This window comes from Rutilus rutilus (genome assembly GCF_951802725.1).
Source record: "Rutilus rutilus genome assembly, chromosome: 1".
Lineage (NCBI taxonomy): Eukaryota > Metazoa > Chordata > Actinopteri > Cypriniformes > Leuciscidae > Rutilus > Rutilus rutilus.
Window position 1 is genome coordinate 48,292,267 of NC_140209.1, and position 12,995 is coordinate 48,305,261.

A 12,995-nucleotide genomic window follows, 5' to 3' on the forward strand; every position below is an offset into this window, starting at 1 on the left:
AAATATTTTGAATACCCAAAACATGCAATCCTGAAACCTTGTGAATTTGCCCATTACACAAGTGGGTTTGTAAATTTTGTTGTTTTGTTTTAATTTAGTGAGATATTGAGCATTACGTTGTTTTCACCAAAGACCAGACTTTGGTTTCACACAATCACTGAATGTTTTGCCAACCACGTGACCTCCCAACTCTGACTGAGGCCGAGCGTCAGCTGTGCGCGTGCGCGTGAGATTGTACGTGTGTTTATTTATTTCTATGCAAAGTGTTGCGTCTTTCAACTGGCGTAGGGATTAAAACAGCGTCTATCCAGAATGATCTGAAGTAGGAGAAGGTAAATGTGCTGTAATATATGTTTAGAGGACAAGTGTTTCTGTTAAAACTCGCGAATCAAGGTCGTCCTATATCACCGCTACATGATTAGCTGCTTTCCCTTCCAGACAGACTAAACAAAGATCTTTTTTTTTTAATTAAATATATTTTCTGCTCGTTTTTCGTCTCATTTGTGTATAATATAGACTGTAAGGCTGTTTTATTCCATGTGGGCGACATTAAATGTGTATCGTTAACAGTGAATGTTTGTTAAAGGTTCATGGCTTTAGCGAAACCGCTAGCGAACATCTAAACGAAGGTACAAACTGTCTGATAACAGTGTGTTTCAAACTAATGAGCTAATATATAACAACATAAAAGAGGGAAATTATAGTTTCAATGCAGTAACGTTACCGCATTTGTGTTTGCTTTCAAAGAAAAGTATATGACACTCAGTACTTTGTGTCACCGGGCTTATTGTCTAATGCAGTTAAGAAGTGTGTCGCTTAATGTTAGGTAACGTAACAGAGTTAAGGATCTTTACGGTCCACGCAACACACTACTGTAGATGTTTCTATCAGTTTCAAGTAGTTCACCAAGACTAAGAAGTCTTCTTTAAACTCAACATGAAATTCTATTTGACTATTTGCTTTCTTAATACACTTTCCTGGTATTATTGTAAAAGACTTTCTGATACATCCTTCCTGTTTGGATGACATCACTGAGCCCTGTTATCTGATTGGATAATGTATTGTAACAGTATTTTGTATTGTTGAATATCCTATTTAACGTAGAAATATGTCACATTACAGAAGTAAAATGGCTTGTGAATGCGTTTTATGTTGACTTGATCTTTCTCTTACCTGTGTGCTCAGGTAGAGAGGGGCTGGGATGGCGGTGTGTGCTCTAACTGTGCTTGACGGGCTTGGGGAGGAGGCTACGGCTTTGGGTGGCGTGGTCGTCCTGTTCCTGGCCGTGGTTCTTGCCTGGCTGTCTACCCACGTGGCTGACCGTGGAGATCACATTCTGGGGACCATTCTTACCGTTGGCGCCCACGCCTCCCTCATTGGCCTCGGGGGTCACGACAGTTATGCAAGCTCCCCTCCCAGCTCAGAGCCCAGCGAGCAGCCGGACGAGGAGCCCACAGAGGAGGAGAAACAAGAAGAGGGCGAGGGCCGGCCGGATGGGGGAGATGATGTGCCTGGAGAAGAGCTGCTGGATATTCAGGGTGGGAGGAAGAAAGTGAGCTATGTTCAAGGTGATGAAAATGAAGAGGGGATGGAAGAGGAGTCCGAGGACGAGGCCACCAGCATCACGGTGAGACTGAAGTTTCTAAATGACACTGAGGAGCTGGCAGTGCTCAGACCGCAGGACACTGTTGGAGTGCTGAAGAGGTGAGTCAAACACACACAGGAAGTAGTGAGAAAATATCCTAGTTATGATCTTGCGTATGAATGGGAGAAATCGCTATGCTCAGTCTCTCAGCTGTAGGAAAGGAAGTCCCACGTTTTGGTACAAAAAAAAGAAAAGAAAATTTGGTAAAGACATCATCTGATCTTTATGTCAGCTGTACCAACATGACAACTACTTTGTTTAAAGTCTGATTTGAACTTAAGGTTATGTTAATTAATATTTGGTGAATTCCATTATAATGTAATAAAACTTAATGAGCTTAATGAAAAATAAGTAGGCTACTCTGAAGGGTGTAGGTCAGTACTGTCTCTTATGCATAAAGATTTGAGTCTGTGCAAAAACTATTAAAACCATTTTTCATCCTTTTACGATATTCAATATTTACCTTGATTTTTATGTATTTCCACTGAAATGAAAGAAAAGAGGTATTTTTAGAAGCCATAATTTCAACCAAACAGCTGCGATCCATTTTAATGACATTTTTTTTAAATGATGATGCAAATTAATTGCTGAAACAGAATTTGGAATTGATTAGTTGAATGGATTTTGGGGGAGAAATCAAGCTTACCAACTCAAGGCCATTTCTGGTGAAGGTTTTTCTTTAAATGTAAGTTGATTAATATCTACAAACCAACATTTGGTCCCAAACTATCTAGCTATTACTGAGTAATTCAATGTTTTTTTTTTTTTGAAAGATGTTTCTTATCCCCACCAAGGCTACATCTATTTGCCTAAAGATACAGTAAGAAAACATAATATTGTAAAATATTATTACAATTTAAATAAATAATTTCTGTGTAATTGTATTTTATTCCTGTGATGGCAAAGCTGAATTTTCAGCATCATTACTCCAGTCTTCAGAGTCACATGATCCTTCAGAAATCATTCTAATATGATGATTTGCTGCTCAAGAAACATTTCCTCTTTAATATCAATGTTGAAAACAGTTGTGCTGCTTAACGTTTCTGTGGAAACCATGATGCATTTATTTCAGAATTCTTTGATGAATAGAAAGGTCATGATTTTTTTGTAACATTATTAATGTCTTGATCTTACTGACTCAAAACTTTTGAACAGTAGTGTCATTTTAAATGTTTAAATTTTGTTTGTTTAACATTTATTGTTATAAAAATCCCTTTATGCATTGTTTCGCACAATGTTTTGCTGTCCACATGACCATCTTACTCAGCTGTATACTAAACTTTAAATCAGAAACGCATCAAATTGTCTGTTTTAAGTCAAGTCACAAGACAGTATGAGATTGCAAACTTAATAAAATGTTGCTCAATTGCACAAAGCAAGCATCTTGTTTCTCACTCAATGATTCTCAATGATTTCTCTCCCTCTCTTTCAGTAAGTACTTCTCTGGCCGTGAACATCAGATTAAGCTCATCTACCAGGGCCAGCTGTTGCAGGACCCCCAGCGCTCTCTCCTGTCCCTCAACATCACCCATAACAGCGTGCTGCACTGTCACATCTCTCAAGCCCAGGCGCTGCGTGAGGCGGCCGCCGAGGAGAACCCTCGAGCCGGGAGAGGCTCCATGCTCAGCGGAGGGCTGCGGTCGGCCGGCCTGGCTCTCAGCACAGGAAGCCTGGTGATCCCCGTGTTCGTGGTGCTGCTTGCCGTGGTCTGGTACTTCCGAATCAACTACCGCCAGCTGTTCACTGCCCCGGCCACCATCTCTTTGGTTGGGGTCACGGTCTTCTTTAGCTTCCTCATCTTCGGCATGCACAGTCGATGAGAGGACGAATTATGCCAATATTAGGAAGACGAAACGACAGGACGTGAAAATAAGCAGTCAGTGGTAGCCGAGAAAGTTCTCAGGGAGCCCTCGAGGGTTCTGGTGCCATTTAGACGACTGAAGTCGTGTGTGGGGTGAGAGTGTGTGCTTGTGCTTTCAGCTTTGTGAGCAGCAACACTGCTGTATAATTTAGCTTCTTGGAGAAAAAAAAGCTTTATAATTATTTAATCTCAGCCTAAAGTGTAGCTTCTCTGTGTAAAGAGAAGTTAGGGTCCCGTGTCTGACCGGGCTTTTATTTTAGAGGAATTGCAGTCAGCTGACTTTTTATCACTTATTGTGTCTCATCTTCACCGGTATTAGCACCACTATCATCTGTTGATGAAAAAAAAGTCATATGATCAGTCTTATTGCACAAATAACAACAGATGTGATGTATCAGTTAGCAGATGTTGTGAGACATTCATTTCCTTTTTGATTTACTCATCTGATTTTTGATGTTTGTGATTGAAGGATGTTTTTCTTTTCTTTTCTTTTGCCAGCTATACTGAAATCTGTATTTATTTCAAACTTGTTTTTACATGACAGTCTGGTTCAGCATGTCTGCTGCTAGTTACAACTCATAGTAATCAATTAGGAGTTTCATACTTGAAGATTTTACGTGCAAGCAACACAGAAGCATCTGGACTGTTTCAGTCTAAATAGTCTATAGAAAACCCACTGCATTAATAGGCAATTCATATGTGACTGATAACAAAGCAAATAATTTCTTGTCCTGTGTGAAATCTGTATATAAGCAATGTATTTACTGTAGATAAATCACGAGAGTTATGGAGGAACCTTAAAACTCTCTGACAATATGATGGTTCTCGTATGAATGGGTCACACTTTTTCTCAGTATTGTCAGAAATTGGGGAAACCCCAAAATGGTTTAGGGGGAAAACTGGTCTATGTATTCTCACCCTTGCTTTAACAGACAACCAGCACCTCTTTAATTGAAATGCATTTTGTTTTTGCTTTGATGCAGTAATTCAGAATAAAATAGCTTATCTTTGAAGTTGTTGTGTTAAAGTTGTCTTATCCACACACACAATTAACACCATCCATAATTCCACGATGAGGCTTTAAGGGAAAATCCCAATTTGGGTCCAAACCTTCTGTATGCAATGCTTGCTTCAGCAAAACACCGAACAATTTTCGAGCCCATTGATTTCTAGTCTATGGAAAAAGAATACATTTCTCAAAATATCTTGGTAGAATATCTTCCATAGAATAATAATTGTTTCATTGAATCCAATCATATATATATATATATGGGGATGATTAGGAGGCCATGATGATAGACAGAGGCCAATGGTCAAGATGCCAGGTATAAACCCCTACTCTTTTTAAGGACATCCTGGGATTTTTCATGATCACAGAGTCAGGACTTTAGTTTAACATCTCATCTGAAGGACGGTGCTTGTTAAGAGTATAGTGTCCCCGTCACTACACTGGGGCGTTAGGACACACACAGACCAGAGAATAAGCACCCCCTGCTGGCCTCACTAAAACCTCTTCCTACAGCTACCTAGTTTTCCCAGGAGGTTTCCCATCCAGGTACTGACCAGGCTCAACCCTGCTTAGCTTCCAGTGGGCAACCAGTCTTGGGCTACACGGTGATAGCCGCTGGTAAAAGTCATAGAAGAAAGTCACACAAGGTTTGGTTACATGATTGTCAGTAAGTGATGACAGAATCTCTTTAAGAATGATTGTGAGAACAAAGGAAAAAAAATTGTGAAACCTGAGACATTTATTTAGACTATTACAGAGATACTACAGTCCATTGAGAGAAAGAGAGCAATAACTCAGCATAACAGAAGAAACATCCACCCACAGCAATGGCATATCCTGTGTAAGTTGTACCATGCTTTGTTTTTCCCTCCATCATGCAGACATTTCCATTCCCACTCATAGAAAGCTCTCAGGTTATTTAAACTTAAAGCAACAAAATTCACAAACAGCTCAGTGACAAAAATAAAACTTTACCAAAAAAACGACAAGGCGTCTATATGGGCTGGATTTGATCCATTTTAAGTGCATCTTCAATTACTATTTGCATTTCTGACAAAAAAAACAAACATATTTCAAACAAAACAAGCTGACATTTAACATATCATAGTAAGTGCTCTAAGATCACAAACTTTTCGGCCATTTGCACGTTGTAATCCAAGAAAATGCATATGTTCGATCAAAAAGCCATGATTATAAAAACATTCACAGGGCAGACTAAATAAATAAGAGTAGTATCAAACCAGAAAAATTAGCAATGACAACAAACAAGAATATTAACTTCAAAAGAAACACAAAAGGCAAAAGATTGTGCATCCACAGATTTGGCAGAAAGCTATCGTAGCACTATACAAGTCCATTATTTAGCAAGACATTGTCAAGAGAGTATGAGTATTAGCAGAAAGCCGCTGAGATCAATAGGTCGCAGTAACATTAGCAAGACAATATGATGAAAAGACACCCTTTAAAACCAGTAGAGGACATTGCACAGATTAACCGACTGTATTACATGAGCCACCAGGGACAAAATATTTGCAACAACCCATTCACTCATGCACACCATGGCACATTTTCATGTGTCACTGTAAACCCAAATCTCATGTATACATACAGACAGGAGTATGCAATACCACAGTGACAGTGAACTGCATAGCAAAATGAAAAAAATTAAATAAATTCTCACTCCAACTCACATCCACATACAAAAATCACATTTAGTCACAAAAACACTCACTTTTCACTGTGCAACACTGTGCCGTAACAAATGTTCTCATTTGCCCCAGAGACAAATGCCTGAAATGCCGCCCAGACCTTTCCTCTCTTACACACACGTTCAACGGTGTCTTGTCTCGTTCATGTACCTTGAAATGGTGAAAACCAGAGATCAAGTCAGTCATGATCAGAAAATATGTGTGTAAGTGTGTGCAAGTTTCATTAGTTCAGGTCATCGTAGATGCTGGGGGCTGGAGGAACTGGCAGTTTTGGTCGCTTTTTACGACTGGACAAGCCCAGTGCATTCTGGGAGCTGCTGCTACCGCTACCGCTCCCGCCGCCTGCTACTCTCTCTCTGTCTCCTCTCTCTCGCTCCTGCCCTTTGTCCCTCTCTCCTCCACCTCCACCTCCAGCAGAAGTCAGAGACAGCGTGCTGGGCTTCTTCTTTTTCTTAGGTCTCTTAGATTCAGAGTTATTGGTGCCTGAGAATGAGACGGCGAACGAGTGAAAAAGAAAAAGGGTCAAATATAAGAGCGTGTTGTTTTTAAAAGCATTTTTGAAAAACTCACTAGCTTTTGAAGATGCAGAGTCGGATGGTGAGATATCAGAGGAGCCGTCCCATTGGAGACGGGACATGATGAGCTGGCCATCAGGGGCATCATAGCTATCGTTTTCCAGCATTGTATCAGAGTTGGGTAGTGTCGATCTATCAAACAGGAAGCAGGATATGAATAAAAAAAATGACAAATGCTGAACAAGGAAATGGTTTACCAAGAACCCCAGTTCAAAGAAACAACCAAAAGATCTGAAACTAAAGAGACATTTGCTGATGATCCGACATAGTTTCCTTTGTCACCCATTATTCTACAGATTAAAACTGCACATTGAATAACTGTTAAAATTGTGAAGCTAAAGAACTTTTTCTAACTTGCTCTTGATGACAGAATCTGTGATGTGCATTACTGTAAATGAGTCCACAAAAGCTTGAGATTATGGCTTAATGAATGAAGTTAATGAATGAAGATGACTTTTTCATGAAAAAGGAAAACAAAGCTTGAGCAGGTCATCATTTTATCTGAACGTAACTATGGATAAAATCACTGCGGAGGTAACACTTTAAGATAAGGTCTCATTTGTTAATATTAGCTAATGCATTAGCTAACATGAATTAACAATGAGCAATAATGTTTGTTTTTTTACATTTATTAGAATGATTTACCTTTATTAATAAAAAATAGTTGCTCTTCATTTTTTTTTTTCATGTTAAGGCTGGAACGCTACGCCATTTTCTGTGAAATCTGTCAACTTTGACTGCCCAAAATCTGCAGTCACACTGGCTTTCCACAACTAATGCTGACTCCTCCAGAATGCAAATCAGGGCAAAAATCTTGTTGTGTAGTGTAGTCCAGTCTTTAGTTCACAATGCATTAACTAATATTAACAGATACAACTTTTGATTTTAAAATAAGCGTTAGTAAATGCTGAAATTTACAATAACTAAGGTTAATAAATGTTTGTATTGTTCATTTTTAGTTGGTATTATCTAATGTAATTAACTAATGTTAAAAAATAAAACCTCATTTTAAAATGTTACCCTTCACCACACACATAACAAAACAAAAACTCACAGCAGACTAAGCTGATGTGCCTCAGGTCTCAATACTAGGACCTATTCGTTTTTCACTATTTTGTTTGGACAGCTGCTAAAAACGTATCACGAGCTGGATGAAAAAGAGCTATATTAAGAGAGGGAAGGAAAGGAAAGTAGGTGGGTACATTGATTCTTTTCTGTCAGGGTGAGGTCAGGTTTGGGAAAAGGGGTGAAACTCACGCGGACGGCCCAAGGAGGAAGACCCTGACTGCCCTCCTCTGTTCGTCCGTGTGCTGGGGACACCGCTGGGACCTGCCAGGACACAACGTGGCATTACGCACTGCACCAGAGACAATGACGGTGCGAGAGACTAGGTGAACACCAGCAGCAGGATTCAAAAGGGGCTCTAGGGTTAGATATTAGCAATTAGGGAAAGGGGTTTCAGTGCTGGCTGATGTTCAAAAAGTCTCTTGCTTCGTAAAAACAGGCAGTGCTTTGAAACAACCTATGACCGTCCAATTGGGAAACGGTGTACTCTTATGTCCAATTGGAATGGAGACAGATTATTTCAATTATACATTTCAAAATAAGAGAGGCCAAATCAAATGAAACAGGTAAGAAAACTGAAAAGTGGACACCAATCAAAAAATTGGGGTTTATATGGAGTTGCCAGTTGTGTTCCTTAAAATCAGTCCCAACATAACATGATCTTTTTCATTTGTGTAAATGGAAATGATCATGTGTTCACACATCACATGCACAATCAATCTTTGGCTCTAAAGCAGCACACACACACACACACACACACACACACACACACACACAGTAATAATACATAACACATTCTCAAAACTTAACAGTGAAAAACTGTCCCCCCGACTGTACCTGTTCACCGTACTTCTGATCACATGACACAGGATTCATTAGAGGAATGACTCACTTCAAAAGGATTTCATTTTATTCATTTATTTACCTTCTTGCAAATATGTTATTCTAATGATTTTGGCTAATTAAATCAGTCTTCTACTCTTTTTTGTTATCCAAATATGTTCATAGGAACTCAAGTAAAAAAAGAAGAAGCTATAAACAGTTCTACATCTAAATGTTGCTTAATTCAAGGCTAAAAGCAGTGTTAACACTGAGTTTTAAAAAGACTTTAACCCAGGTTTAAGCATGTGCAAAGCCCTTAAATCTCCTAGACTGGTTTCACAGATGTTTCGGCCTTCAGCAGCAAGTTATTCCTCCTCATAATATATGCCTGCTGTGGAAAAATACTTACTTTTTCTGCTGGCCAAGGAAAGACAAACTTGGTGACTGCTCTTTCATAGTCAATAAGGTAATGGAAAGAAGCTCTAAATGTCAGTAGACTGAGTGTACCACAGTGTGCATTTGTAAGACTGCAGAAAAATCACAGATGTTTTTTTTTTTTTATGATTTCCTTTAGTTATTAGTTCACAAATATGGATTGAATTCTTACCGAGTACACATCTTCTTTGTGTGCTCTGATACAACCCCACATTGCTGAGGAAAAAAGAAGGCCTGTTAGCAAGGGGGAAACTGTAGTGGTTGACCAATGTGGCTGATATAGATGGTGTAATAAATACAATAATACAATGTAATGATAGCAGGCAAGACAGCTGAACTGAAACTGAATACTTATTTAACACAAAATTAACAAAAATAAATAAAATCACTGAAATCATGAAATAAAAAAATCATTGAAATTAGATTTGGCCAGGTTTTGTAAATCACAAAAGGGGGAAGGTAGCACTTCTGAAAAGTGGTCAAATAATGGTCAAATAGGCACATTTACCAGCTGATCCTAATAATTGTGAACGGTCAAACTATCAGATGATTGCCCTTCTTATTGGTCTAATATAGTGAAATGTTTGATTACACTTTACAAGAATTTACCACTGAATCCATATAAAATAATTTGGGTTGACAAAACACAAAAAAACTTTAATTGTCACACCAGTATAATTTAGTCAGGTATATATTCTTAAAACATAAAGATTTGAATTTACCTGCATTATAAACTGAAAAAGCTATATGTTGGAAAAAAATGTCAATAGTCGAAATAGAAGATATGATATTACATAAATAACCTAAATTAGTCATTTATTTTGAAGAAATAATTTTTTGAAGATTAATTAAATTAAGACTTTATTTCCACTGTAATTAATAATTAAAGGATGTGTGTGTTAATTATAGGACTTTTATTTGTAAGCCTCAACACAATGTGTAGGTAACTGATGAGCATCTACTCTGGAAAGTATTATTATTTACATTTTTGTTAGCATTTATTTTTATTTTGGAAGAAAAAAAATATTGTATGGTAAATAGTCTAAGAATGAGCTGCTTACCGTGGTCAGTATGGATCGCAGCTCTTCGGGTCCCAAAGTCTCATAACTGATGCCAGAGCTGTAGTTATACTACATGAGTGGGAAAGTGAAACAATATTTGCTGTAATACTGCAGTTATTAATGCAACCGTGTAAGCGATGCTTTAGCTAACCATCTCACCTTGTACAGGTCTGGATTTACACTACTGCTGAGCTCTCCTGCAGTGAAACAAAAAGACACTTGTAACATGTTCAAGTGAAGCCTGACGTCTGTCAAATAGTGCACTGGGTGGATAAACAACTGCTAAGTTCAATCAGAATAAAACCCACCATTCTTGTGCTTTAGGGATTTGGATCTCCTGGGAGAGTTTGGATTCTAAGATACACAAAGATTTATTTTAATACCATTTTCAATATTTAATTATTATAAAAAAAAAAATTACATTTACAAACATACAAAATTAATGTATTATAATTTAGAATATTTGGCTTGCATTTCTAACAAGTGCATGTCTCAAAAAAAAGTTTTATACCTTTTCTGACTTTCTCTTCTTGGCTGTGAAAATAAGAGGTTAATAAACTGTTATTAGTGATTATTGAAATCAAGGCTTCATTAAATAAAATAAAACACTGGGGCACATTTGGAGGCAAAACGTGGTGTGGGAAGTGAGGGAAAAAAGAAAGACAGACTGGATGAGCTCACCTTTCTTTTCTGAACCATAGGACCAGTCGTTGTCATTGATATCGTCATTGTCCTCCTGATCACTTTCTGACTTGCTTGTGTTGTTGCTGCTGGCTATTCTGTAAAAAGAGCAGAACAACGGCCTTCAATGCTTTGAAACTTTCACTAGAAATTTCCCTAAGGGAACAATAAAATCTCTCCATCTGGCAGAAACTCCACGTGTTATCTTTGGCAAATAATGGTTAGAAATGTTTTTGGTCAAATATTCTTTTAAGCATTCCCTTTATTGAATAATGTCTATGCATTTCATATGAGAAAAAGCTAAACTCATTTTAAAGGAAACACTTATTTGTTAACATTACTTAATGCATTATTAACTAACATGAACTAACAATGAGCAATATATTCTTACAGCATGTATTAACCTTTGTTAATGTTAGTTAATACAAATGTTCATGTTAGTTCACATGTATAAGTGAGCTAAATAGTGTGACTTCACAGTCCATTGACCTGCGGTTGGCTATTCGGCTGCTGTTGCGGCCCATCCCGAGACACTTCTCCAGATGAGGAGCAAAGCGAGAGGCCGCGATACTCCGACTGCAGTTGGGACACACGCACTCCTTATTCTTCCACTGATTGTACACCTGACCGAAGATGTCTACACCTGGCTGATCCACTATTTCTATATCAATATGAAAGCACACAGTATAGCTGAGACAAATTTCAAAAGCATGCATCCCAGGCTTTCGGAATAAAGAATTAGTGTATTGTTGTGTTACACTGTGATTGACTGACCGAAATCCTTCATACTTTCTTGGTCTGTGTCATCCAGGAAGAAATAGCCCTGTTTGACCGCCCTGTGCACCTCAAAGCACAGCCCTAAACAGGCATCTTCCACTAGGTCAGAGTAAACGTCATGAGCCAAGGCCTACAAAAAAAATAAATACATCATACGAGTTAAACTGATCATATGAAATCATGGGGCCTGGGCTAAAGCGCACACACATTACAACTTTGTCTCTGGCAATGTGAATTTTACTGGTGAGCCTGCATTAAACCATTCTTCTGACTTATTTTTATTTAGGAATTTAGTTTTTAGAATAACAAAAAAATATACTGTTCTGCATGCGTTTCATAAATGAGACCCATTCTCTGTAATCATTTACCTCTAGCTTGGTGTTATCCAGGCCTGACAGAGACATATCCTCCATTTTCATTTGCAACAACTATTGTAGGGGATCTCTCATTGTCGACAATAGAGAATGGGGTGGAAAACACTGAAAAACACAAAGCCCATTACATCACAGTCAAGTAATGATATATATAGTATTGTAGTCCAACTACCAACAACCATTGAAATAAGAGATATAGCATATCAAAATGACAGCATTTGAAAACACTTTATACAGCCGTTTACAGCATGATAATCGTAAATTGTTTAATTAAATGTTTTTTTTTCTTCTTACATTCAAATGCTATAACGTATTCTAGGCTATAACGTTCTCATTTTCATTAATAATTTCTATTCTCATCAAGCTGATATATAGTGGGAATAGGGTGAACATGTCTGTATGATAGTCCAGTCCAGTCCAGTACAGTATGATAACTACTGCGTATTTAAACCTAATAACGGTTAAACACAATTGAAAACACTGTCACAGTATCATAGTTGACAGGTACGACTGGCGTACTGCCCTGTTTTCTCTAACATATGGGCGGGTTTTGGCAACATTGTTTCAAAACCGCAGAGAAATGTGGAACAAAGTATTAACTGACGCCGCGCGCAGTAAAGCATATTTGTCGCGCTACTCGTTTAAATTGTTTCTACTTACCCAGACTGAACGGGCCGGTTCTTATGTCATTCGCACACCCGCTGTTCTCTTAAAGACGACATGGAACAAACATGCTCAAAACGAACGAACTTGTGAAGATAACGGAAATGTTATCTTAAGGTAATGGAAATGTTATAAACGATTAGATGCCTGGTTAATTAAGTCACTCGAGTACAGATGATGTTTGAAAATAAAACAACGCTGCCATTTTGGCTCCAGTTAGGCATTACTAGTCTAATACCGATCTTAGGTGACACATCGATTCTGCTGCCTTGAATTAGTTCCTATATTAAATGCGTGCATGTATATTTCATATATATG

The 12,995-nt window shown here is 38.1% G+C and overlaps 2 protein-coding genes across 4 annotated transcripts; one reads left to right on the plus strand and one right to left on the minus strand.

Moving 5' to 3' along the window:
• Positions 1-193: 193 nt before the first annotated feature.
• On the plus strand, positions 194-4,519 carry tmub2 (transmembrane and ubiquitin-like domain containing 2). Its single transcript, XM_084424780.1, has 3 exons — positions 194-332; positions 1,186-1,704; positions 3,078-4,519. The coding sequence occupies exons 2-3, from the start codon at positions 1,202-1,204 to the stop codon at positions 3,463-3,465; spliced, it is 891 nt and encodes a 296-aa protein (XP_084280906.1). The 5' UTR covers positions 194-332; positions 1,186-1,201; the 3' UTR covers positions 3,466-4,519.
• A 717-nt stretch (positions 4,520-5,236) lies between these two features.
• Positions 5,237-12,934, minus strand: atxn7l3a (ataxin 7 like 3a). 3 transcript variants are annotated; one of them, XM_084420554.1, is made up of 13 exons: positions 12,675-12,934; positions 12,009-12,119; positions 11,638-11,770; positions 11,353-11,524; positions 10,864-10,961; positions 10,694-10,716; positions 10,491-10,536; positions 10,342-10,379; positions 10,183-10,251; positions 9,294-9,337; positions 8,057-8,128; positions 6,795-6,931; positions 5,237-6,707 (listed from the first exon to the last, which is right to left on the minus strand). In XM_084420554.1, exons 2-13 carry the CDS (start codon positions 12,057-12,059, stop codon positions 6,448-6,450), a joined length of 1,143 nt encoding a protein of 380 aa, XP_084276680.1. In that variant the 5' UTR covers positions 12,060-12,119; positions 12,675-12,934; the 3' UTR covers positions 5,237-6,447. The 3 variants fall into 3 exon arrangements, with proteins under 3 accessions (XP_084276680.1, XP_084276681.1, XP_084276679.1); XM_084420555.1 differs by lacking the exon at positions 8,057-8,128; XM_084420553.1 differs by having other exon boundaries at positions 5,237-6,931.
• Between the last annotated feature and the right edge of the window lie 61 nt (positions 12,935-12,995).